Raw genomic sequence first — 27285 nt, forward strand, 5'->3', positions numbered from 1 at the left:
CATTCAAGACACGCACAGATAGATCGATTCGGGTGAAGTAGATTTTCTTTGACAACTTTATTCCGTCTTAGATTCTAACTTTAGGTAATAAATAACAAAAGTTGATAGAATTTCTTTGGTTTGACGCAAAACTTCCGAAACATGGACGTATCATCGTACCGAAAAATATCGACACTGGTCTCTCGAGTAAAGCACGAGCCGTCGCGTCGTTCGGATAAATCTTCGTATGTATGTATGTATGTATGTATGTATGTATGTATGTATGTACTTGAACCTATGACGCGTATCTCAACTTCGTCCGTACTGTTTTTGCTCATATTGCGTCAGCACTATTATTTTTGACCTCGCGGTCGAACGATTTACCGGTCGATGGATTTTAAAATACGTCAATTTGTAAAAATACAACGCGAGACGAACAATTAAAGTTTGAACGGTGTTCGAAATATTGTCGTCGCGATGAATGTATTATGAGTGTTCCTCCAGTTATTATTCATGTTCAAAGTTTCATCGTGTGGCGCAGCATTCAGAGTTTCTACGGCTCTCGTCAAGATTATTTTTAGCGTTAACTGTTCCTATTTATAAAAATTCCGAATATGGAAAATGGCATAGTCAAGTCTTATATCGCTCTTGTGTACTATAAATGTTTCGTTGTACGAGGTAAAAATCAATTTTTTTTTTTTTATTTTTTAGTTATCAAAATTATACGTTTTGTAACGTAAAGTGAATAATATTTGGTTAAGATTTTATAATTTTGGATTGGCTACTCGTTGATAAATACACAACGGAGTAAAAAGACGCGTGACCATAGTTTGAATAATGTTCTATAATACATATATTGCAAGTTGCTTGCATATTTATCATATTTTTTGTGCATATATGCATATTTTACATGCATAAGTATCATATGTTCTTTGCATATCTTACGTGCAAACGTATTCGCGGTCTAATCATCACTGTTTAAAGCTACGTGTGATAAATTGGACGTCTTCTTATCGATAGACAGGCTCGTTTCGAACTTCTGTTCTTTTGAAAGTCGTGTATTCCATGTACAGTGTCTAATATAATGTAAGCCGTCGATTCAGAAGTTACTATAAAGTCTGTCCTATTTCGCTTTGTCTTCGAGTTACCAGACTCTTTGTGTTATACCATTGTCTTCGCAGGAAGTGTTCAAAGTAACTACTGCGTTGGTCTTCAATACATGTTCTTAGTTGTCTCATTACTGACATTGTGATCTAGGTTAGGCTGTAAACCATCAGTCACTGAACCTCCTTCATTCATTCTACTATAGATATTAAAATCTTATTTTTCTTTTTTATTCATAAACTACGTTTAATAAATGAGTTCGAAACTGGGAATTTAATAAATTCGATAGTAATTGTCATTAACAAAGGTAATATTATTTATTTGACTGTAGGATCGTGAAAAAATTGTAGTACAATCCTGAAATTAATTTTGCAATCGGTAAATAACATATAGGGTGTAAAGAAATCATGCGTCACGTCTGTTAAAAAAAAGCAGCTTCCTTTACGATTTACTCTGTACACTAAATTTTCTTCCGAGGTTTATGCGCATAATTTATTGCACACGCTATGCAAGTCAGTTGCCTATGAATAAAAGTATTACTTTCGTTCCTCCCATATATGCGATCTGTTCGCGTTGGAAATAAATTCAACGGCTCGGATTTAAAGGTACTTTTTAGTTAAAATTATAATTCCGCTCGCATTTTTTATTAGCTGTCGCGAAACCACGGTATGTCTCGATAATCTGATTTTTCACTTCCGTCACGTGTCGCATGGAATATCAAGCCGGGCGTTCTTGCAGGAAATTCGATTGCATTTCACGAGTCGTTTCACGAAGGTTCGATTTCGTCGACAGTCGTCTAGTTTGTGCTTCTTGTTGGTGTGATTGCTACATACAGCGACGATCATACACGTATGTATGTGCAGGCCATATTTTAATTTTCAATCTACGTACATTTCCCTTGGGAGCTTGGAACGGTAACAAAATTACGTTCTCAGGGAATCTCAATTTCGTAAATTGCCAATGAAGTTTTTATTTATTCAATATAATACACAAAAAACGTTTGAATATTTTATATTCAACGGTACTTTTTGGGACTGGCATTTACTTACTTACGTACGTATGAAAATTTCCTCCCTTTTACAGTTAATATTAAGTCTCTTGTTCGCTGCTTTTCATTATTACAAAAAAGGAAGCATCAAAGCGTCATTACATTTACAGTATACATGTACTCCTTTTTTGGGATCTGTTGAAACAGGTTAACCGAGTTTAGTAATTTATTATTCGATTTGGCTAGTATTGAAATCAATTTTGTACAAAGTTTCGATCGACACAGCGATTGGTATAAATCTAGGATGAGTTGCAACTGCGATATTGGGAATAGGAGTGAGGAAGGTTTCAGAGGAACAGGGAGGGATCGTGGAGCGTGGACGACTGCATTTTACAAGTACATATGTATAAGTGATGCAGATGTCGGATGAAACATTGTAGACGAACAGCTGCGCAAAAGTAAGGATGGATACATTACAGTTGTAACTCATGATATAATTTATTTCACCGGGAGCTTTCATGTCACGATTTTCAATGTGAAAAGTTTTTCCATTCCGTGTATAACAGCGAAAACTTTAATTCATTATTAACGATAGAAAGTCGCTAAAATGAGACATTTTACATTCTCCTTGCTAATTAATTTACACTGATTCAATTTTCTTTTCTTTTTCGAGTAGGATTTTCGATGAATTTATAAGGTTGAAATTTATTCTTTTCGAAGGATTTATTATTTACTTCATCCGTTCGTTTGTTTAATACTTGTGACACTCTTTCCAAAATTTGTTCCAAATCGATGTTAGCCGTAGTTAGTTCCAGAGAAAACAACTGTTTAAGAAAAAGTACTGTCTACTAATTACGCAAATACCCTGTATTTAAATTTAAATTAATTTGCAATTAAATAAACAATTTATGGATCAGACCGGTCGTGATAATCAAGGCAGACTACATATTTTTCTCAGAAAACAAACAATAAGAATAGAAGTGTGAAGTTTGAAAATTCATTGTACGTACATATATTATAAGAAAAGTCGTAAAGTTAAAATGGCGCTAAAATAATAGTCGCGATAAATATCAGAATCGCGATATCGTGCATTGAAATTTCAAATACGATTTTCCTTTGGACGATTTTATATTATACATTATTCGCGCAAGGCAACAATGAATTTGTACGTTCTTTATCAACGTGTAAAATTATACGTATAACTGAATGCAAACGCGAGTATCGCTACCAAAGTTCGTTTGATATTTGCGAATATCATTAATATCGTGATTCCAAACGTTTCATGTCGTTTGCGAACGACAATTTTTACACAACGAAGTAACTTATGTGATTTTTCATCGTCCATATTTACATGCTTGAGGAATGCCTCGGCGAGCCCGGAAATGAGTTTTAAATTATCCCGTGAAACGAATTCACTATTGTTCTTGGCGATAAAATGTTCGAAGAGGGACGTTGATTCTGTCGGACAAATGATTTAAAAATTTTCCTTCTGTTTTCGCGTACTCCGAGACAGATGTACGAAGTTCGGGTCGCGGGACAGATATTGCTTGCATTTGAAATAAAATTGTAGTTCTTGGAGCGCGTGTTCCGGTTTTCAAACGAAATTTCTTCCACCTCGAGAACGTTTTCGGTTCTTGGACTATCCAATGCGGGTGTTGCAATATTTTATGCTAACGGAATCACGTCACGAACATTTGAGCCTGCCCTGGTTATTCTATAGCGTTTAAAGGCGACACTCTTTTACCGCGATACGCGCAATTTGTCATTCACATGATAATCCTGGATGAGAAATTACGTCGAAAGATATTTTTACTGCTCTTCTCAAAAGAACCATTTGAAGCCGTAAACTTTAATATTCTGAACCGGTTTTCAACCGTAATAGAGTGCTTGTCGATGGTAATGAAAAAATTAGTCGTATTCGTCACTTAAGGCTAAGAACTGTAGCTTTTAAAGTGGTGTAAAGCAGTTTTTATAACTTGATATTATTACAATTAGTAGTTCAGCACGTTGGAGTAATTTCGACCATACTTTTTTTTGGGGTTTAACCTTGTTGAAAAACGGAGAAAAAGCATTACATGCAACGCCTATTCTATACCTCGTCCGTATCTAAACTCATGCGCTTTATGAGTTGATATCTAGCGAAGACCAATTGCAAGGGACACGTGGAACTCCTGCCCGCGTCACCAGAAAAAGCGGTTCTACGTATTTGGTGCAAGAAATGTAATAAGATACTTGAGACATCTCCTCCAGTGGTTAACCAGTATCCTTGTCGAGTGTCTCAAAATTTCAGTTTCTCTACCGAAAGAAAGGTTATATTTTGGTTGTCGGGCCGCGTGTGATGGATTTCAGGCAGTCTGGCATCTTCCTTTGTTTTATTTATTTTATATTTTTAACGCACCGATCGCGTCTCTGAGCGAAAATATTTTTCGAACGCTCGGATAGGCGATAAATCCCATTCATTTAGAAGTTGAACTGTTCGATAAGTTTCTAAAATCGAAGTTGCAGATTAAATATGATCGCACCGCGTTAAAGTTCTGCACGATCGAAAAAATTTAACTTTCCATCAGGAAAGTTTCGAACCGTTGAAGCTGCGAGGTTCGACCAAAAAATTTTCAACTTCTATCTCGCGCCAAGACCATTCGCGGTCTGTTTTTATCGTTGAAAAATTCAAACCGGAGAAAAAAAGTCGGCGTAAAAACTATCGGTGGATCCAGGTCAATTTAAAGAATTTTTAATTAATTTTTGAATCGATAGCGGAACAAAAGTATTTAATTTGTTTTTTTGTTTTTATTGTACTTATACCATAGCGTCTCGTTGTTAACGAAAGTGCTAACAAAAAATGCCGTTCCTGGCAATTATCGTTTGACACTCGGTGCAAGAAACGAGTTTCTTTTGTCAGAGTTTTTAAAAGAATTTAATCTTTGGAGAAAAAGGGAACAGTGGAAAAGCAATCAACGGTTCGTAGAACGTGGACAAAATTAAAAACTAAAACAGCAATGGAATTTGAATAAAGATAAGGAATACTAAAAGCTATGAGAATATGTATAGTTATCGAGTATCTGAGATGCTTCCGGATAAAGAGGGGTAGAATGGAATGATGAAATTGATCGCCTTCCGTAATGGAATTCTTCCCCGAGACACTGATAGTGCTTTCATTAAAAAAAAAAAAAAAAAAAAATTGAGAAAGATAACATTGAGAGGAATGGAATAATATTGGAACATACCTGGATTACGATCGAACGTTAATTTTTATTACGACAATTATGCATATCGGAGAAAAGTGTGTTAGTTATTTCTTACCAAACTTAAAAAACGAATCACATAAGAATTTATCTAATGCCAGATTAATTCAAATCTTATTTGATTCATTAATTTTTCTGTTATGTTTCTATAAGGGGTGTATAAAATTTATTACATTCCTATAATCTTTCGATCCTATTAATATTGGGAATTTGATGGTTTCGATGAAATGGAAGTGTTAAATCCAAGTATGAAACGATGGATAGGTCGAGTTGGAAGTTTTCACTTTTAGCAGTAAATCGCGAGATTATTTTTCCGATCGACGAGTCGTAAATTGACGCTCGAATTCTTGTATTGCATGGAAAATTTGGTGGCTTAATTTTTTGTAGTCCAAGGATCGATGATGTAACCTCGGTCCACCAATGGTGTCTCGAACGGATGTCATTTGCCGTTTTTCTCCCAGTTTCGGTAACAATGATGTTCTACGAGCGACGTCGCAACAAAGAACTTTTTAAAGTTCTGCTGATATCGGGCTTTCCGTCTCTTATTACGTCGCTTGTGCATAAACTGCACTTTAGATCGCGCTATCAACCGAGCTAGAAAAATAATACGCGATATCTTTAGAGCAGAGAATAAACCGAGCAATTCTCGATATCTCAACCTAGTTTCCCGCACGTTCCCATCGAGACGTTAATGTTCAAAAATACAGAATAGTACTTCTCGAACAGTAAATATAATGAACTTGTACGAATTTCGTTTCCATCGAATATCTTCTTGTCGGTCCTTTTTCGTATAGAGATTGAAATTTTGAATTTAAATGCTGATCGTCTCGATTACATTAACAAAATGATATTCTTTCGCGAGGTAGTAAACTGCCCTTCTCAAAAGTGGAAAGCCAACCAGACGTTTCCAATCCTCGTTCGCGTAATGTGCACAATATTCAGAATCTTTATGCGATATGGTTTTTAATTAAAATGGAAAGTCATGAGAAGAACAAAGAGTCAGGAAATCCTGAAATTATCAAAACGAGGAAGTAGATGCAGCTTAATCTTCAAATTAAAATTTGCGTAACCTAATATTAATTAAAAAAATGTCTGAAAATACTTACTGTTTAAATTTTCTATTAAATATGCTTGGTAATTACAAGAGAGGAAACAACGTAGTTCGTACAAACGATCTACAGATTTATACTGTCCAAGACTCCGACGAAGATTGAAGCACGCGACGAAAGAAACTATTCTGGCGAAAATGACGTTGAAAAAGGGCCCGTCGGAAAGAGCAAAGTGCCGTTTTACGGACATAATTTTACTTTGTAATGCGAACGCCGTATCAGAAATTTCCCTCGAAACGATCGGCATTGATCTTCATCAATCTTCGGATTGACTCGTCAACACGATCGCAATTGATCTTAAATGAACCCTGAGGAATAGGGGCGAGGGAGCCGTGTTAATGTCAAGGCGCGGATATTGTTTTGGCCATAGGCTGAATCTTCTGTTCGCGGCAGAGAATTTTCCTTTCAGACGCAACGAGCTCTTTGGTCTTGGTCCTTTGATCCTTCTAGCGTGCGCCCATCGCGAAGATTGTTTGTCATGGAAATCGCTGGAGTAAATGTTATTCAATTACCGAGGCCGTGATGCGTTCGCACGGACGGCAGCGACGCGACGTTACCCTCAACATTAATAAAACACGAATCGTAAATATCGCCTTCGGTCACGATTGTCTGAAGCAATATGTAAAATAGAAAACTAGACGCTTCAGTTCTCCTGTTTGGTATTCACGGGCTCGGTCTTTGTTAAGTCTCCGCGGAGCTCGCGGAATGCGTAACAAATAATAACTGATTGCCAGCGCAAATTAACCTTATTAATGCAAGTTCGCTCAGCCTGGAATATTTGCTCCTGCGGGGCTCCGATCTACTGCCTTTCCACGTGATACGATGCTACAGCGTGGAATTAAATTTAAATAAGACATCGTTTAACGCAACCGTTGCGATACTTTGTTTAAATATTGCCGTCAATTATGATAGAACTTTACATCGAAGCTGACGTCCTTGTTTTCTTCTGGAAATTCTAACTAAAAATGATCATGTTCCAGAGCACTGTAGTCTTCCGAGTCTACCGGGACACCACCTTCTTATCCCTTATCGTGCCACAAAGTCTATGAAACCAGGGAGCTTTCGACCTAATATAAAAAAAATGTACGAGTCATTTTACGACAGAGACGAAATACGGGGCCAGAATCGATCTTCGTTCGTCGACGGATCGTTATCATTGACAATTCTGTGGTATTATCTGTTTCAACTTAATTAGAAGATAGCAAGATCGTCGCAAAACGGATAATACGACAGCACGACAACATCTTTACAAATATTGGCAGAAATGGAAATAACGAGCAAATATAGATACGTTAGCCAAATCGTGTTAAATAGCGCAGGTGTTTTATCATTTCGAAAATTTATTTTGCCGACTAAAGGAAAAGAGCTTCGTGCTCGTAAATAAAAGGAAATCATTCCAGGTCAGGAACGATCTCGAACGGAATTAAATACTTCGCTGCTACTCTTAATGCTCGTATACCACCTACCCTTTTTCATCAGAATTTTCTCTGTCAGTTGTAATTTACTACGCTCTCAAGAAGTCAACGAGCTGAATGCATTGAAATACTTTGACTATTCAGAGTGATATACGAGCCAGCGGGGACCATTAACTTTTTCGTTTGCGCGGCCCTGAAAAAAACATCATCTTAGAAAACAATTTCCCGTCCTGGACGAAATGTCTTTCGCGCGAACATTTGCATCAGAACGCTACGTGTCACTGTCTAAACACAATGGAACCCTCTCCTGGTTCTTCTCGGTGCATCGCTCTTCTTTATTCGAAATAATTGCATTAATTACGAGAACGTATTCGTGTGTCGTGACCATGCAGACGAAAATTTAACGGATTACTTAATTGGACGAGAGTCAGAACGGTAATTAGAATTTACGAAGCTTGGTGTTGTTCCGGCTACGCGGCATGAACAATATAATTTAATACAGGCCGCGTCAGTAGGATTATTTCAGTCTCGAACAGGTAAGTACTTATGTACTTCCTGACTTTATTTCTGTCGGCTTTCACCTTTGACACGTTTCCATGCTTTCACTTATTTCGGTCGGAGCAGTATTAGTTTGCCTAGAATTGTCTTTTTATGCTACGTACACTCGTATCTTACGTTAAGTTCTATTTTCTCTCTGTTTCTTGTCACCTTTAAACTTTCATTGACCGATATATGTACAACGAAATTCTTCAAACGTTGATTCGTATAGTTTACGCAGAATAATTTGGAGCATCCTAAAGCATTTACATAAATTGATCGTAGAATGTAATTAACTCTGCTTGATGAAACGGAGGAAATTTGATGAAAAGCCGTTGAATATCCGATCGCGAGATGCATTACATTCCGCGTTTCTTTCTTGCAATTATATTTATTATCTTCATGATCGTTTTTCATTAGACACTCCAGAATGAAAGGGATAATGGAACGTTTAATAAACGGCAGTTCAGTCTCGTTTGAAAGTGCTCTAATCGCGATCTTAATGAAAGAAGAAAATTAAACAAGTCCGAAATTCTAATAAGAAACGTCGGTTGCTTTCTAAGAGAATAATGTCGATTTACATAATAGTTGAACTACATCGAGTAAATTTAAATGTTCGATCGAATAAATTTCTATGCGTTTGGGTCGGTCTTATCGATTATTTATTACTCGAATAGAATTTTGCTGGTTTCCGGCGTGAGCATTCGTGACGTGCAAGCGTTTGTCGAACCGCGTGGCTAGAGCGAGTATGCGAGTTCAGAAGCGCATAATTGTATTGGAATATCGAACGCGATCGTGCGAATTCGTTGCCGTTTCGTGCCGCATCTCAATCGGAATCTATGTTTCGCGTCGTTCCGTCGGCGTTTCTAGCTTTAAAAGCAATAAGTTTCGAAATGGATAATGCACGTAAAACGCGGATGCACGTAACAGTGGAATCGGAGGGGAGGTTTCAGTTGCCTTTAAAATGGGAAGGCATCGATTTGAACCGTGTCGAAACGCATCGATGTACTTGCTCGACGTTCGGACAAATGGGAAAATTGCAACAGGTTATACGCGACATCTGTTGCTTCGCACTTGGATCACTATGGTCTGCAAAAATTGAAACGGACAGCTAGGTGTACGATTTCAACGAGAAAATAAACGATATAATTCAGTCGTGTCGATATATTAGTTTGAAGGGGTTCGTTCGTTTGGGCGGTGAAAAAAATGGATCTTTAAATTGCATTTCTTCCATTAGAGCGATATTTTTAAGAACAATAGATTTCGAAACATTTAAAGTGCACTTGTTTTTTGTATCTCTTACAAACTTCGTAGAATTGGAAGCTGTTCGAAGCAATTTATGCTCGTCTCGTGGAAAAAGCTTCTTGGTACGTTCTTTCTGCACGCTTCGTTTCGCCATAATTTCAGCGTCTAGTCACAGAGTGTCCAATATTACTCTTCAAACGTAAAGTTTTCTTTTGCAATGTGTTACGTGTGCCCCTTTGCCTTCGATCGTAGCATTTCTCATAAACAGCACCGCCAACTACTAATTGCATCGAATAAACGAAAGAAAAAATAGTAGTAGCGTTGATAGAAACGTAATAAAAAAGGTTAAAAAAGGTAAATATAGTTATGAAAAATGTGAGAATCAATATGTTACAGCCAATTCTGACGATACGTCGTATCACATGACATTTTTAACTTTGTATACAGGTTAAATTAGAATATCTCTGCTATGAATTGTTTCTTTTAATTTCTGATTTTTTTCGTAGCTGGGAGGACCGAACCTGAGAGCAAACTTGGGCAAACTTTATTCACGAATAACGAATAAAAATTTTAGACTCGTAAACCTCGCGTGGCCGGTGGTTTGACAAATCCGTTAACCAATTCTATTTCAGCAATGAATTTGCGAATGAAACGTAAACGGAAACTAACGGAAGTTAGTTCGCTAATGAACCTAAAATTTCTATTCATTATTCGTGAATAAAATTTGCTCGACTTTGCTTTCAACCTCGCCCCCCTTGCAACGAAGTAAATCCAAAGTTGGAAGCAGCGGAAATAAATTTAAGACTAAGGTGAAGCAATTGTGACGTACTGTGGATTAATTTAAACTTTCAATGCACCTTTTCTTTGCAATTTCCAACAATTTGTACAATCGACGCTCCTTCAACGCGTTTAATTATATTTAATACATACCGTGTTATAAGACTGTACTAAAGACATTCAACCAAGAACATTCAATTTTCGATTTAAACATAATGAAATTCCATTTGAGATTTTGGAGAAGAAAGAAGTTGTGTCCAGGAGATGCCACGAGAGCGTCTATGTTTGAGGATCAAAGCGAACCTCGCTTTGGTCACGTTTCTCTTCATATTTTATTCAGGCTTAGACTTGGCAAAGATACCAATTAGTGTCAATATCAGATCCGAGTTAGAATTTCCGGTTTAAATCAAAGCGAGCTTCGAGATCGTTAAGTTTGCGTTTGTATCTTATTTGGACGTCGTATTGTCAGATACGACCATTTAGTATCGATATCAAGTTTGTGGGAAAGTTTTTTTTGCGCGCTTCGATTTGTGCTACCGTTTTCTTTGTTTCGAATGTATTTTCTAATTACTATATGTATAGCTAGAAACTTTTGTTTCTCCGGCTCGTTGTTTCTTCCTAATATTCATCGGTCATTCGACAATAAAACATTCGAAAGAGAACAATGTCGTTTCATTCGCGAGAACCGCGGCTCGGTATTGCTTCTCTCGAATTGAATGTTATTTTATAACCTCGTCCGTCTCCTCTGGTTCGTTTATTTCGAGACAGGGGTTGGAAATGCAATTCAACCCCCAGAGTCGTACTCCCTTCGAGCGTGCAACCAGGAAGAAAGGTATTCGTTAGAGAGGAATGAAAGGAATTTGTCCGCGGGCCGTAAACTGAATTATCGGACACGTTATTGCGGAATTAAATTTTGCGGATTGATGTCGAATGTACAGTGTACCTAGCGAACCGGGGGAAAACTCCGGTGAACTCCAAGAGGTTCAATCGAGTTTCAGTATCGTCGCTTTAATCAGATTCAGTGTCTTTCTCTTTCGTTTAGTGAATTTTTCACGAGGATTATTTAACTAGAGCTCCGAAGAGTCTAACAAAGAATAAGAACTAGACCGCTACTGGGGACTGAAGAAAGGCAAAGTCGAATCTTTCGTGGAAAAAGTAAAGTAAAACACCGATCGTGAGATTCAAATTTCTAAATTCTCGTGATCGTTCTTAATTCAAAGTACATATCTTATGATTTAGTATCTTCACTTTTGTACATACATACATACATACATACATACGCACGTAAGAGTAAACTTTCGTTCCTTTGCGAAATATAGAGTTCTCTACGTGGCTCGTATAGAGGGTTGACATCGAATGTGTATGTACTGTTTCGGGGTGAGAGTTAACCACGCGTGAACCTAACCATCCGACGGACGAAAGTGAATGGGATAGCGGTGACGGATTACGTGCACTCGGTGGCTGAAGCAACAAAGCGATGTCAGAAGCGTATCAGTGTGTGTTAAATGTAAATAATTACCTCTGTACTTACCGAAAGACAACCTCTTCGAGGATCGATAAACCACACTCGACTTGGATAAAAATTTATTTCTACGCTCTTATTTCTTGTTTCTTCGCTGGAATTTAAAGAAAACCGTCAAGTGTTGCGTAAAATTGGTAGAATTTTCCAACAAATTCAAGCAATCGACATATCGTGTACGGGCTACTGAAAGATTCAATGATTCCGATCGATGTATTGGCGAAAATAACACAGTGAACGTTATACGGATCGCGTCCGTGGTAACAGCCTAAATGAAGAGAATCAGATGTAACGAGGGAGGTTCCTGGTACGGCCACATCGAACTTTGCGTTTACATACGACGTATATACAATGTAAATGACGTTCGTGCGATACATCAATGACGGCATTGATGTGGTAGTAAACGCGGTTCTGGTGGACGAGGACTGAAATCGATCACGTCAGTTACACGCGAAATTGGAGAGGGGCAGGCAATTTTATTAATAACGAGTTGAAACGAATCCATGACAATTTTATATTAAAAGATCGGGAATGCTCGAGCATTTATTAAAAAGAATTTCAAATTGATTCGTGGAAAGTAGCCATGTATTATAATGTAGTTTCGATGAAATGGAAGACTACGTTTCTCGATCGAAAATATTAAATTCAATTTATTTGCTTACTTTATGCATGTTTAGACGATTCGATGAATTAGGACGTTTTGGTAGAATTGTAAGGTTAAACTTGTTCGTACAGTTTTATGCATCGGATCGTTGGGGATCCAAAAGTTAAAAGTTTTACGATTATTCGTAACGAGATCCGCGATTCCGTTTATCCAGCGATTTGCCGACATCCAATCGCGAAGCCAATTTATACGACAATTTCAACCTATCGAGCGTGATGCGATCGTTTACCACACGTGTGTCTTTCGCAACTCCTGCCCGAGTTTAGAACCATTTACCACCACGCGTCTATTCAAGCTGGACATTTTCTTCGTCTTCGCGTCAACGTATCGTCGAACGATCGGAAAGATCTGTCTCTTCGTGTCTCGGCAAATTGCACGATGGTGTCCATCGGTTAAACGAATTTGGGGAAAAATAGATTGAAGATATTGTTTCCAAGTACATATATTTATACCAGCAGAAAATCTGAAGGATCTTGCGCGCAAGACTAAACAACACATAACGCGAACCTATTTCGATAGGACGCCAATCTCCAAAATAATCTTACGCAGGCCTTGGTCCTAGATTATCCGCTCGAAAACCTTACGACTCTGTCTTATTAATAAAAATATGTTTGCTTCCGAAGGTTTAAAAATAAATGTTGTTTCCCTGTTATTTTGTAAGATGAAACTATACTGACCGCAATGTGTGTGTTTTTTTTTCGAGTTATTGTAGTCAGCGATATTGATGTTTACCGATGAAACATGGATTGGTCTCAGCAAAACTTGTAATCGATATCTCTGACGTGTTTCTTTTTCGAGCGTACGTTTATTAAAACTTGTTAGCGTCATTCGATAAAGTGACTTTTGATCCGTGACCCATCGCTTCCTCGGCGAAAACTTTTACAAGAAATCATTGCAAGGTTCGATCGATATAAAAACAATTAATTATTATTTAGCGTTAATTCTCTGTACGCGTGTTTTTAAGCGTACCGATCTACTATAGCTTAGCGTAATAGTAAAATTGGAGCGCATGTGGCGCGCACGTGCGAAAATACAACCGTCTGTGGTTTCAAGGTGAACCGCGAAGCCATTATATTCGATGCAATTCACGGACTTTAACAATATTTCTTAGAACTTTCTTCATGATGCATCCGTTCAGAAAAAAAGAGACGCGAAAACACCGAATAGCGATTCACATTCGCGACGTTTATTCGATCGGACAGTCGTTCGAATAAGCTTTTAATAGTTTTACGCGAAATATATTTTCATTTTACAATTCAGAGTTGTTCGACATTGTTCTTTCACATTTTCTGTAACATCTCTATTTTTCTCGAACGTGCAAGTAAAAAGCGTGGTTCAACGATAGGACAGCTGTCGTTGTTAAACTTGATATTGAATTATTTGGATAAGGATTTTATAATGCCTGCATACTTATCTTTCCAATTACCTACGGTTCGACGGCAAATTGAAACGATACGGCCTCCGGATACTGTTTGCAAAAGAATGTAATCGAAAGCGAGCAAGAATTTTCTCTCGCGACAGCGATTCAACGGACGTTTCCTATTCCTTAAATATACTTTCTTTCTTGCACCTTGCGCCCCTTCGGTACCTTGATCGGTACGTATACAAATGGAATCGTTGCATTCCGAGGTTGAGATGTCCTCGGGGAATTTCAGTCGAAGGCAGACTAAATTACTCTGCTCGTGGGACGACATATTATTAGGTTATTATGTATACCGAAATTAGTTGTAATTGAAGGCACGACCGTGTCGACGGTGATTGGCGAATATGTATGTATTTGCAAGGAAATAGACCGCCGCGGCGCGATTAATTGCCGGACTATCAACGCGCCGATAAATTGCTGAATATTTCACCAGTCCTGTCCAACTGGAAAGTGATTTGGTTTGTCAGAAAGCAGCTGTTGCTCGTCGATTATATTCACCGCGTTTTGACGTTTACGTACCCCGGTTTAGAAACTACGATATTTTGTGAAAGCATACGCTCTGAAATAAAACGAGTAAATTTATTTCGTAAACAATGTTACTTCGTTTCGCAAAAAAAAAATAAAAAGCATCCTCGAAGAAAACTCGATTAACGAAATATTTTCATTCGACGTGAATGCTTTCTTCCGCTAGGATTAAACAAAAGCCAATTCCACGAGTTCCCGTGTTCCTTTCGCGAAGTACATATTGTCATGAAATGGTTGGTAGTTGCATCGATGCCAGGATAAACTCGACACGAGAACCGGGAACACCGAAACTTGTCACTCAGTTTTCGTCGGATCGCGAAACTTGTACGAAGCTGTGTACATACTATGTTTCGCGGTACGAATGAGTAGCGAAGCGAGTCGGAAACCTTGTACATAATTCCTTTAGTCGTAGCGCTGCTATGGCATGTGTAGGAACAAAGTATTGCTATCGACGGAAACTTTGATTTCAATTATGTTGGTTGGTTCGATCGAACCATACCTTTTACCGGAACAAGTTCCTGATTCGAATTTTATTACGTAATATCGTCGAAATCGTACGTTATGTATATTAAGAAATAGAAAATGATTCCTTATTATATATTATTTTAAATTACTATAGTTTGTTTGATTTTTGAGTTACTCATTTTATTAATATCTTTTAATTACAATTTTTAATTTTTTCGTTTCATATTTGTTTTTACTTACAGTTCTTTATGCGCGACTTACGTTCACGAGGTATTTAAACGACGTGCCTGCGGACCAAAGGATAATTTATTTAACGGTAATTTGTCGACATTATGTTTTATCGTTTTAGATTTATTAAGTGTTGTGGAATAGATCGAGATTAAAAGTTTTGTATTGTAGATTATGGAGACACTTTTGTCGGTTTTTTATGAATTTGATAAACAATTATGTATACGGGTAGTAATTCGATGAATATTTGTTTGCAACAGATGCCCGGGAATATGACAGTAGGGAGCACCCTCATTGACGAGGAATTCCGTCGTATTAAACTTGAAAGGGAGCAAGAATGCTACATACAGGCCATGAATTCAACAACACCCCCACCAGGTACGAATTGAATGTTTTTAATGCATGCGAATATAACGGAAAGAACTTTTAAAAATATTTGCGGATTTTTTATTACGTCCGATCGGAGCGTCTCAGATTCGGTAAACCTTGAGACGAAGATATACAAATGTACGAAATGTTCGAGTATTCAAGGTATCGTTATCTCATCGAGAGCTTGAAATTATACCGAACGATAAAATGAAATTAATTGTTAATCACACACACACACACACAGCACGCACTTATGCATTAAGAGAACTCAATTCTTCTTTTTCGACTCCGGCGATTTGTTTTTCCTTTTCGAGCGGGATTTTGAGCCGAATAGCAGTTCCTTCAGGTATCGAAGAACGCGAATCACGACGTAGAGCAATACCGCGATGCTGGCAAGTACAAAGCCATACACGTCAAAGAGATGTAGTTGCCACCAAGAAAGATAAATGGCGGGCGATTGTAGAACGTTTCCATTTCTAGCAACGTATTCCACCCAGTAAACTGCCGTGTCCACAGCGCTCATCGGTCTATCCTTGAAGAGTCGGGAAACTTCCTTCACGTTATCTCTGAAAATTCACCATTTCTTTTTATTTTAGAACGGTTTTGTAAATACGCGAATGATACAGAGTGTAAGATATAGTTGCTACGTGTACGTACCGATACGTATTGTTCTTCAAGATCACATCAAACGCGTACGTTAGCGTTTCTTCCGTGACATTGTTAAGGGATCCAAGAGACACGGCGAGATTTTTACTGGCAGCGTTCTGTAAATTGGTGGGCTGATCACCGAACAGAGGAATACCGATCATAGGAATTCCAAAGTATATAGCTTCTTGGACACCCAGTAGACCGCCGTGCGTGAGGAATGCCTTTGTGTTTTTGTGCTCTGAAATTTTTCGATTAAATATTTGCCTCGGCTTCTCGATACAAAAGGATGAACGCTAAATACCAGACTCGAAGTACACGGGCTATCTTACGCGGCTGCGTTTTAATTATATTTTTTATAGCATATTTAAGAAGAAATTTCAGCGTTCTTCGAATCCTGTTCAGATTTTTCAATAACGATTGTTCAAGTTATTTGGTTACGCACTGAAGACGGCCACTTGTGGAAACCAGGACTGTGTCATAACGTTCTTCGGCAGTCCTGGAACGAGCTCCTCTTTCTTCGCGATTTTCATCAGCACTCGAACTGGGGCGAGTTTTTCGAAAACTTTGTAGAACGTTTTCTGAAGGGATTCGGGGAACGTTTCGATCCTCATCATTGACCCAAACGTGACATATACGCAACCGTGCTTGCTCTCGTCCAGCCATTTTTTCACTTCCTATCGAATCGCAAGAAAATCATAATGAATTTAAATTTTGGAGCTGAAGTATATTTTTCTTTTTTATCATTGATCGTACACGCGTCTCTAAAACTTGCAATTTTTCCACGACGTGCGGGTCACGTAAATTGCACGTTACGTCACAGCTATAACCAATTATCTTCAATGCTCTTTCAGCGTTAACACAATTACGACACGTTTCTGAAGTTTTGCCGGAACAAAAACGATTACAAATGTCTCTAAAAATTTACAATTTATTCCAGTTCTAGTAGTTTATTTCGAAATTGAGCCAGAGGAATATTATTACGCAATTATTAATTTTTTCTAACTAATTTCCGTGAATAATAGGAGGATATTAAATACGACGGTATATTACATAAAGGTCGGACGTTGCAGTCGGTGTTTTCTTTGAAAGTTCCGTCGTTTTTCGTAAACAAATTGTATTTCAGGAAATACACGTGATCAACTGCAGGGCATGTTTTTCATAGAAATCAACCTGTTAAGTTTCAAGAACATGCCCACTGCCGATTACATCGAATCTAAGTCGTTAAAGTTTTGCGGATATTGGAAAGACAAAATTGTCTTAACTTCTGTATTAATACTGTTATAAGTTTTGTGGATACTCGAAGCAGCTTGCGCAGCGTGTTCGTCTAAATTAATTTTGAATACCAAAGTGTACCAAACATGAACTTTCTTTACGTTCATGCTCAACTCTGATCTATCATTCGTCTCGTTTCAAACTCGTTTCTGTCAAAAGAATTCGTATGTTTTCGTATGTTTGCTAATCTCGATCCTTACCCGATCGATGTTAATTCGACTTCGATATCTGTTCGAGGCTTTGATCGAGTACTTTGTCATTACGGTAATCATAGTTATCGATCGTGGATTTATTTACGCGATAATCATCAGATTAGATTATTCTTACGACCTTTAGAAGAAACGTGCGCGAATAGATGAAAGCAATTCCCTGAGATCGAAAACCTCTACCTCACCGGGGCAAGTGGATCCGAGTCTTCGGTGACGTGTAAACCACCGATCTCGATCACTCCTGGTGTCGTCGGTTTAACTCCGTGTAAACTGTGATGCGAGTTCACCAGAACCGCTGACAGATCTCGGTGAAGTTCGTAGGCCGGGACGTCGATGTTGAAGTATTTTTTCACGTATTCACGTTGAAAGTTCATGTAGTACGTCATTTGTACGGCGATAGTGTTCGTTATGAAGGTATTCACTAGCCTCTCGTAAAAAGTCATTCGTTGGCCGAAGGGAGCGAATAGGGCTGGCATGAAGGATGGATTATGCGGATATCCCACACTGTTTGAGAGCCAGTCGTGAAAATTTGCTGCTATCACGCCAATCATGGGGACCTTTAGGTGACGACCAAATCCGAGGAAGCAGGGCGCGATGAATAACTGGAAAAAGTATCGAGAATTCTGTTAATTTCATATAAAAAAAAAATCAAGAAAGACTGATTTTAGAGCAACGATATCGGGTATCACGACTCGATTTAAAACTACCAACTACATATTATTAAAAGAAACTAATTTCCCTAGTCTCCTGTTACGAATTTCTGTTTCTCCAGGATCGTGAATTGTAGGAAAAAAACGTGTAAATTGATTTAACCACATCGATCGATCGATCAATATCTGGTCAAACTTGGCGTTTAACTCACGATTGTCACTCTGAGAACAGATTGCTTCCACTTTGACTTTGAACTAATGTATTTGTACTTGCCAAGTATCGTATAATACATACATATAATGGGGTCTCTACGAGCACTCTGGCCAAAGTTTCAACATCCACGTACAAATTCAGTTGGCCACCAGTGTGTATGTATTTACTTCGGAAAGCCTCGGTGTAACAACGACAGCTATTATTTGCGCGTGTGTGTTTTACCACGAAAATTTACATACATAATTCCTATAGCGGAATAAGTACCTTAATAATTAAACTTTGGCCTATTCGATTCCATAGTTTTACAGTTTATAAACAAAACAGATAGCATCTTTTAAAACACCCATGTACGTATTTACTAATTCGTTGTGTTCGTGAAATAAACACAGCCCTTATTGTTAGTTTCTAGGGCAAGCTAAAAGTTGTTTGGGAACGTTACACGTCGAAAATTTTCCAATCTTCCTAAGAAAATATATGTAGATTGAAAATTGAACTCTAGCTTATACGTAAATGCGATATACAGCCGTCATCACTGTGTGTATACATGTACAATACATTGTTTAAGATATTTCCTTTTCGATACGCGTTTAATACGAATCGACACGTTCGAATCCTTGAATTTCAGTCACGGAATAAATTAACCCATATTCCGAATTGCAACCTCATTCTGTCTACATACATACATGTTCAAGCTTCGACATCGGTTACAAGAATGTAAACATAAGAAAACAGACAAAACAGAAATAGAAATAGTTACGCGTGGGGAAATTAAATCATTTTCAACTGTCATCTCTATCGCGAAAACATCCATGAATATTTTTATCACGAGGAAATTTTCCAAATTGATCTTGTTACGTAATTGGTAATTAAACAAAGATTAAGAGACGACAGGGATACATATTGCGCTTTGATAGGTGTCAATATTGGTGTACATCGTGTGTGAGAATTATGCTTGCCAAGTGTCACTCGTTGTGTAAGACGTAGATTCAATGACTCATATTATGTAAAGAGGTTACTATACTGCTACCTAACTGCCTCGTTTGTTTTATTCCGTCAACATGAACTTACATAACTAACTACATTTACGAACGGCTTCGATCATTCATAACTTTGTCTACAACATTTTCGCAACTGTTATAGATATTACGAGATTCTTTTTAAAATTTACTTTCAGAATGTTTCAAGTATTTTTATATCGCTTCATTGATTTCGTTAAATATTGATCGACAGAGTCAACAGTTGCATTTATTATACATAATTATCACGAAACAAGACGCTGTTCGTAAATTAAAATGTCTGCACGAACGAGATTCAAGTTTTACGTACGTTTAGTCGATATGTATTTAAACTTTGCAAATTATGATGCAACAGCTGATTACCGTGTAATAATTTTATTAGACGAAGAAAGAATGTTTTTACATTACGAGTCATTGAAAACCACTTACGACACGATAAGATTAGAGATACTTTTTATTTAATTTCCTAGATTAAGAGGCAAGTGTGTGTTTATAATCAGAATTTGTTTTTGCAATATTCATAAATCAGCCAGAGAAATAAAAACAGAGTAATACACGTTGATTGATCGAATTTCATCGAGCTTCGCAAAAAGGTGTGGAATACGTGTCTTTTATAGAGAACAACAAGTTGTAATTCAATGGTTAAACAGTTTCTTAAGTAGGAAGAGAAAAAATGAAATCGTTTAATTTAAACTTGGCCAATAAAAAAGTACCGTGACCCTCGTTGTATTAACCCGCGGAGTTTCTGCGAAATCAACGTTGTTTAAATTGTACAAGGAAGAATAGTAACTAGAATACGGGTATAAAAACTGATAGCGAGGAACACTGGATAAGAAAATCTTGTCTCTATATTTTTTTAAGACCGTAGCGGCCATTGTATCGCCACTACGCCCTTGCCAGGGTATGAATGGGAATGAAATGTAAGGATAGTTTTAAGCTTTCTATTTTTCCATTTTCCCAGGGTCTCGTGCGAGCCTGGTCGTCCCCTGTTAAACACTTGGCGATCAGAGGCCCCGGGCCTCTTCACTTTTTGTTATGACTCTTTTCCGCTGTAACTAAACTTTCCCTACGCTAAGTATTTTCCAGTTTCGTTTTTCCACCTTTCTGCCCTGTCTCTTGTTCTCATCTCCCTTTATTATCAGGGTAAGGAAATGTATACATATGTACATACTTATGTTGCGAAGGGGGCGAATGAACGAGGCTCAGTCAGTCCGCAAAGACGCGTTCATACCACATCAGTCTGGTAAAGATGTTGTCGTCTACACACCCACACCCGCGAATAATCATTTAATAATTGTGGAGTAGATAGTGGAGTTGTTATTTGAACCACCAGTCCTCCCAAGACTATCAGTCCTGGAATGCTTTCTTTTTAACGCGTTATCAAAGTATGGGACGGAAGACATTGTCAGTTCAGTATTTGAATTATCTTTCGCATTATCGAGCTACGTTTAATATTCTGACTCTCGAGTCATTTTGCACTATATTATCGATAACTGTCAACAATGTTTATAGGAGAAACGTAAACATGAATTTTAAAATATTCGAGAAGAAGACAATTTTCGAGATATCTTAACGAGGTAAAAATCTTACCGATAATTACACAGTGTGTTTTTCTTATACATATTTAAAGACATTTAAAAATTAAAAATTCCACTTTAAATTTCACGTCGATCCTTTTATTTAGCTTTGCATTTATTTGTTTGGTGACTTTCAATTAGAATTAAGCAATAACCACACGTGTGATTATTTTGCAATTATAATAGTAAATAAGTAATCAAGTTATTTTCATTCAAGTATGTGTATACATATAAGTATTAGTAGCGATTACCTCGATCTTTACACGAACCTCGATACTCGCAGTAAATTTTCAGTCCGGTTTTCTTGCAATAATCGAGGTTCTACTGTATTCGAGCAGGCAGTAAAATGAAATTTCGTCGCTCGCTTACCTCCACGATGACTAAATCGTACGGCGGATCCTTGGGTGGATTATTTATCAGGTTCTGAAACTTCTCGTGGCCCAATAAAGTACAAACTCTCGAGCCCATATCGATTATATGTTTCACACTGGTCGAAGACAGTTTTTCGAGGATAGAAGCATTCATATTGTTCACCACCTCTTCCAAGGTACCTTTCATGGAGATTTCATTGTAATTTGGCAATGGTTTCTTCTGGGGGAAATGCGTGATGGCGTCCACTTGATGACCACGTTCCGCTAAGCTCTTCAACAGCCGTTCTCCCGTAAGCCAATGACTTTTCCCGTTATTGGGAAATATCCCGAGTATACGTAAGCCATTCGCGATCTGGCAGCAAGCCAATATCGTTAAAAGAATGGACAGACCAAGTTTCATCCTGTTTATACGGAACTTGACTTATATTCTTGCAGCTAACGTTCAGAATCCAGCTGACGGTTTGTTGACCATCGATCCTTTGATCAATTACTTAAGATATTTCGAGTCTGGTAGAAGTGCATTTTCCTCGAGTTCAATTACTTGACGTTACACTCTCGAGATACCGCGCTTAAAAAGCGCCGATTTCTTTGAAGAAAGATTACGAATTTCTTCAGATAACCCTTCTCCGTCGAACGTTCCACACGCTGCCGAACGTAACTCGCGACTAACGACTGACCATGTATCGTCACTGCTCTCAGGAGCTAGTCATTTATCTGCACGATATTACGTCACGAGATAGTGGCTTTTTATAGCGGCAATAAAACCAATTGTTCCGTATTTGATCTAGCATTACACAGAAGCAACGAAATTTTATTTACATTGTATTAATAAAATTTTTTTAATCGGATCGATTCTCGTTCTTTTTAAATTTTTCTTTACATAAATAGAAGATGCACGAGGGAAGAATGTTAGGGCGATGGGATCTGTTTAAAATAAATTTAGTATTACGTTTAAAGACAAAAATATACACTATAGTTTGTAAACGGTACTACGTCGCAACGCGTGTCATGGTTTCGAGACGCGTTGAACAGAAGGACGCTGCCTGGCATAATTGGTTCTTGCCAGTAGAACGAGCATTTGGACCAATACACGCACGGTACCAAGGCTGCGTGTTTTAAACTCTGTCTAATAAAAACTGTAGTACCGTCGATTCGAAGTCATTTTAACAAATGGAAATAAATTAGAAGAAAAACGCTGTATATCGAAGATGGGAGCGAACTGATGTTCGAATTCGTCTTACGAGATACATATTTGGAAGCGTAAAATCTATTTGCGTCGTGGTAGGAGTAGTCAAACGAGATGATTGCGAAACAGCGTTTCCAAAACTTTGCTATCTTCAGATCTCCTATCGCGAAATTAGATTACGGTTCGAGTTTTCAACAAAAACAGTGAAAGCTTTTTTTTTTTTTTTTTTTTTTTTTATAAAAGTTTTATCAAACAAAAGGGTAAGATTTCTTATTTTGTTGTGCGCGAGAAAGATAGAGAAACGGTAATTAAAACAGAGAAATTGGATACGTTTTGAACTGAGATTAAATTGAATTTTTCGGATTATGCGAAACAAAGTTATTTTCAAAGTTTAGATCTCTCTCGGCGGTAGTGACGCGGTTAAAAACATCGAACAGTTTCGTAGTGATGTTTCAGAGAGTCGGGGATATTAAATGAAATGCGAGAATTTGACCTCTTTTTGTGCATTATTCGCTGAAAAGGGAGAAGCGAAATGTTGCAGCAATTTTAAACCGGTTTTTTACCTGCGAACAGATGGGCATCTCAATTTAGTACGGGAGACTAGAATCACATAACACACACGGGCTACAAAAGTGACACGATAATAGGAGTAGCACAAAATCATTTTTCATTCGAACCAAAGGGGTAAAATCACATCTTGAACAAATTGCAGATGTTTCTTTATCGCGAATCGTAGTCCAATTATTATCGACATGCAGTTTTGTAGATATAAAAGAAGCGTTCGGCTTTCGTCTAAACTTTTTTCTGCATTTTTGTCAAGAAATGATTTCATCCACCCTAAAGAATTCATTTCGACACCCAAGTCGCCTTATCGTCTCCGATATAAACAATCATCGGCTCAAGATTGCCATCGTGAACCGAAGTGTTCGACGAAGCTCTCGAAAATCTGGGTCAAAATGGACCCGACAGAGGCGTTCGAGGATTAACATCATCGTCTCGTTGAAAGGTAAATTTTCACGTTAACCTTCGATACGTTTAAATTTATATTTTTATCCGTGGTGCTATCTATGAACATTAATGTTTCTTTTCCTTCAAACTTTTCCACCTCCATTATGTCCAAAAACAATTAAATATTCCAAACATACTGCATTTGCTCTACCGTTTTTAAGCTTTCTGTTCCAGTTGATATTTAAAAATAAGCCGTTGTTCAGACTGTCTCTCCGAAGCTTATACTTTGTCTAAATCCTTGTATCGATGTTTTTCTTCTTCGTAAAAAATATTCCCCACGCGAAAGTATTTACTCGATATTCAGCGTTTCGCGAGTCTGGTACTTACATATGTACCTCCGGTTTCTTTTTTCTCGCGAATTAATGGTTCTCTATATTTGTACTATATTCTATTCCGTGTATTGTACGTGTTATTGCAATATGATTTGCGGTGCAAGGTCGAGTCCATTGCTCGAGTAAATACCAATCTGAATGCGATTTGCGGGTTTCTATGCAGTAGTTTATCATATTGTGCTCTGACAGATGTCCTTTTAGTGCCTTTCGTATCGACGAATCGAGTTTTCATACACTCGGTGACAAAAATGTTGGAACGTTATAAAAATGTTTTATTTATTTTGTACTATTCTTTACGATAATACGATAGAAAATCGGACAATTTGGACGCCGAAAATACGTATATTTTAAAAATTGTAGTTTTTACAGTTACTTGAATAGTATGAATGGCGGTCGAGGTGTGAACGAGCTCTTTCAAAACAACAAATCGAATGAAAGGCACGCAGTGGTTACTTTTTTTTGTTCAAATGGCTGTGCATTCGGTGATTCGAGGCTCGTCAAAGGTACGGATGGACATTAAAGCGCTATATGTATTAAAAGTTAAATAAGAAGAAACGTATAATTTTATATAAAAATATGATTATTTCACTTTTTTTTCTGTTTTCAAAGGTAAACAGATTATTCAGACGGCCACCCTCAATGTGTAATTCTTGCGAAAAAAGAAAGGAAATTATGCGGGTCCGATAAACTTGTTGAGAGGGCCAAATTAGCTTGCGGTACGGACTTTGTGCATCACTTTATTAAACCATTTGCATCATGAAGCGGAATGTGTTGAGTTACCGGGGATTATCGAGTACGGAATAATCTGCAAGCGATGGCCCGTTTAAAACTCATTTGCATGAGTAATCTAGATTTACCTCGTGCTATGTACGACACAGACACAGTCGATTCATTGACAATCTTAGTTTTTCTATGTTGTTACACTACCTGCAGATTGTTGTTCCACGGTCGATGTTGCATTACTCGACGAGCTTCTGTGCATTCAAACGAACCTTTGCCCGAGTATTATACATAAATCATAGTTTCACCTACAAGACATATGTACATCTTTGCTTTATATTCCGTATTTTGGCATCAATTTTATTTCATAAATCATTAAATAATTCGAGTTTTGAATTAGTTCCACGAGGGAACGATCCTCTTTGGCGAAGTTGTTACTTGCGAAAATTTGAGAAACGATTGTACATATTTTTATTGAAATTCGACATAAATTGCCCCCAAGTAATATTCAGGAGTTCCGTAAATCTACCGTTAAAGAAGCATCGTATAAACAGTAAATTATCTTTTATCCTTTGATTGAAATTTGTATTCAGGGAAGAATTTTACGAACCGTCAAAACTGCGAGTGACACGTGTCGCGTCGCGCGTGTATTCGTTCGGTGTGCATCCACGCAGCGCGGCGCGTAAAGGTCGACGCGCGAAAAATCAACGTCAGCGCGTAACTTTGGAAAAATTCACTTCCACCAGTGACGCCAAACGAATATCTACTTTTCAGCTTTCCACGGTCCCGCCGACGGCAATTTACGATTCGCTCGCCTCTTGCCAATGAAACGGAACGGATTCTCGACTCGCGAAACTCCCGTGAAACACGGATCAAAATGAAAAATCATCGGACACCAGAACTTTAGTATCCCTAACTTCTTTAACGCTCTGAACGGATTTGCGGAGCGTCGTCCATTACAATTTACGAACGAATCTATTTTAACGAGTACGTTTGTTCGCACGAACCCAATATTAGAAACCCTCTCACCGAAATAACATCAAAATCATTTAGATTCTTTCTATATACATATACATACATATGTATCCGGACGATATCTTGTTCGCGAATCCAAGCAGTTTCAGATTTTTTGTTGCTTTGTCACGTATTTGTTACATGCGTATCACTCGGTCAGTTTTTATTAGATAACAAGACAAAATTATTTTATCTTATCAGCGATGCGGCTGATTAATTTACGATAGTACATACATGCAAACGTAATGATAATTGACATCTTGAGTCGTTTATATCTCGGACTGTACTACGTGGATTCAAGTGTCTTTTTTTTAATCGATGCGTCGATGATTTTAGAATAACAACACTGTGAAGATTACATTGTCAGATGTGTTTGTACAGTAAAGATATTTATCAAAAAATGAAAGTTAATAATAGAAAGATAAAATCATACCATTCTATTGACAAGAGATAAAAGGGATTTACTACACGAGAGTGAAAAGGTCCTGATCTGTATTTCATGGAAAAAAAATATACTGAAACGACTCGTTGCAAAAATTATAATTACTTTGTAGAATGAAAGTAAATGAATTTTTACGTTTACGTCATGGCCGTTTTGACGCGTAAAAATGATATTTTTAATAAGAAAAAAGTGCAAATAATCGCTTGTGGCGTTTAATACAATATCTTTCAAGTACGAACAAAACATGAAAAAAATAATTAAAACTGACAAATAAAAATGGGCGGCAACGGAAATCTAAAAAAGTTGTAAATATCAGTTCTAAAAAATTCTTTATTAATATTCACTAAATAATACATAGAATACAATATTTCAGCAATTTGATAAGGACTAAGGTTACCATGTCGTGGAATACTTGGTAGAATTTTCCAACTTTTTTCCTTCATTTGTGTGCTTGAGGGTTAAAAATGAATATTGTGTAACAATAACGATGACACTCGTATTTCTTTATCCGTCGATACCAATAATCACGTAACGATTAGCAGTCTGACAGGAACAATTCAGTTTTATCGTACAGGTGAACCCTGTGAGGATAAGCATCGGGTTTGGTCACTTTCTATTTCACACATGATAACAAATAACAGATAAAAATGATCATTTTATAAAATAATTTGACATAAGAGATTGATGAACAGGCGAACTTAGAATCTGGGAAATTTTTCAGTTATTTGAGAAATTATTCCATGTGAGAGCGAAATAACGAAATTATCTGAAGAAAAATCATTGTACTATCGAAACTTCGATTCTACAACGAAATCGATAAGTCTCATAGCCGCTTCGATGGTGCCGTTTATACTTCTGAACGAGTTTTAGTAACTGCCTCTATATTAACCCTTATTAACTACCACAGTCGTGCGTCACTATAATTTTCTTTTCACCCTCTTTACAGTCATTTAAGTTTAACAAAGGTGTACTTTCAGTACTTTCCTAAATCCCGGTCGACGTTCTGCGTGTAAAGTAAGCACTACATAGGTACTTGG

General features: G+C 37.5%; 2 protein-coding genes across 8 annotated transcripts in view; one reads left to right on the plus strand and one right to left on the minus strand.

Moving 5' to 3' along the window:
- Positions 1-27285, plus strand: part of LOC122404548 (calcitonin receptor-like) — a 160254-nt gene that overhangs the window by 24420 nt on the left and 108549 nt on the right. For 2 of the 7 annotated variants that reach the window (XM_043408596.1, XM_043408597.1), the window contains exons 3-4: positions 15235-15308; positions 15481-15598. In XM_043408596.1, coding sequence (XP_043264531.1) covers positions 15481-15598 — 118 coding nt within the window. In that variant the 5' untranslated portion in view covers positions 15235-15308. The other 5 variants (XM_043408594.1, XM_043408595.1, XM_043408599.1 and 2 more) reach the window with 3 other exon arrangements.
- LOC122404544 (UDP-glucosyltransferase 2-like) lies at positions 15592-22185 on the minus strand. Its single transcript, XM_043408584.1, has 5 exons — positions 21545-22185; positions 17904-18320; positions 16680-16911; positions 16247-16475; positions 15592-16155 (listed from the first exon to the last, which is right to left on the minus strand). The coding sequence occupies exons 1-5, from the start codon at positions 21944-21946 to the stop codon at positions 15858-15860; spliced, it is 1578 nt and encodes a 525-aa protein (XP_043264519.1). The 5' UTR covers positions 21947-22185; the 3' UTR covers positions 15592-15857.

Source organism: Colletes gigas, unplaced genomic scaffold, assembly GCF_013123115.1.
Source record: "Colletes gigas isolate AHSC1104 unplaced genomic scaffold, ASM1312311v1 Colletes_gigas_Sc00003, whole genome shotgun sequence".
In the NCBI taxonomy this organism is placed as follows: domain Eukaryota; kingdom Metazoa; phylum Arthropoda; class Insecta; order Hymenoptera; family Colletidae; genus Colletes; species Colletes gigas.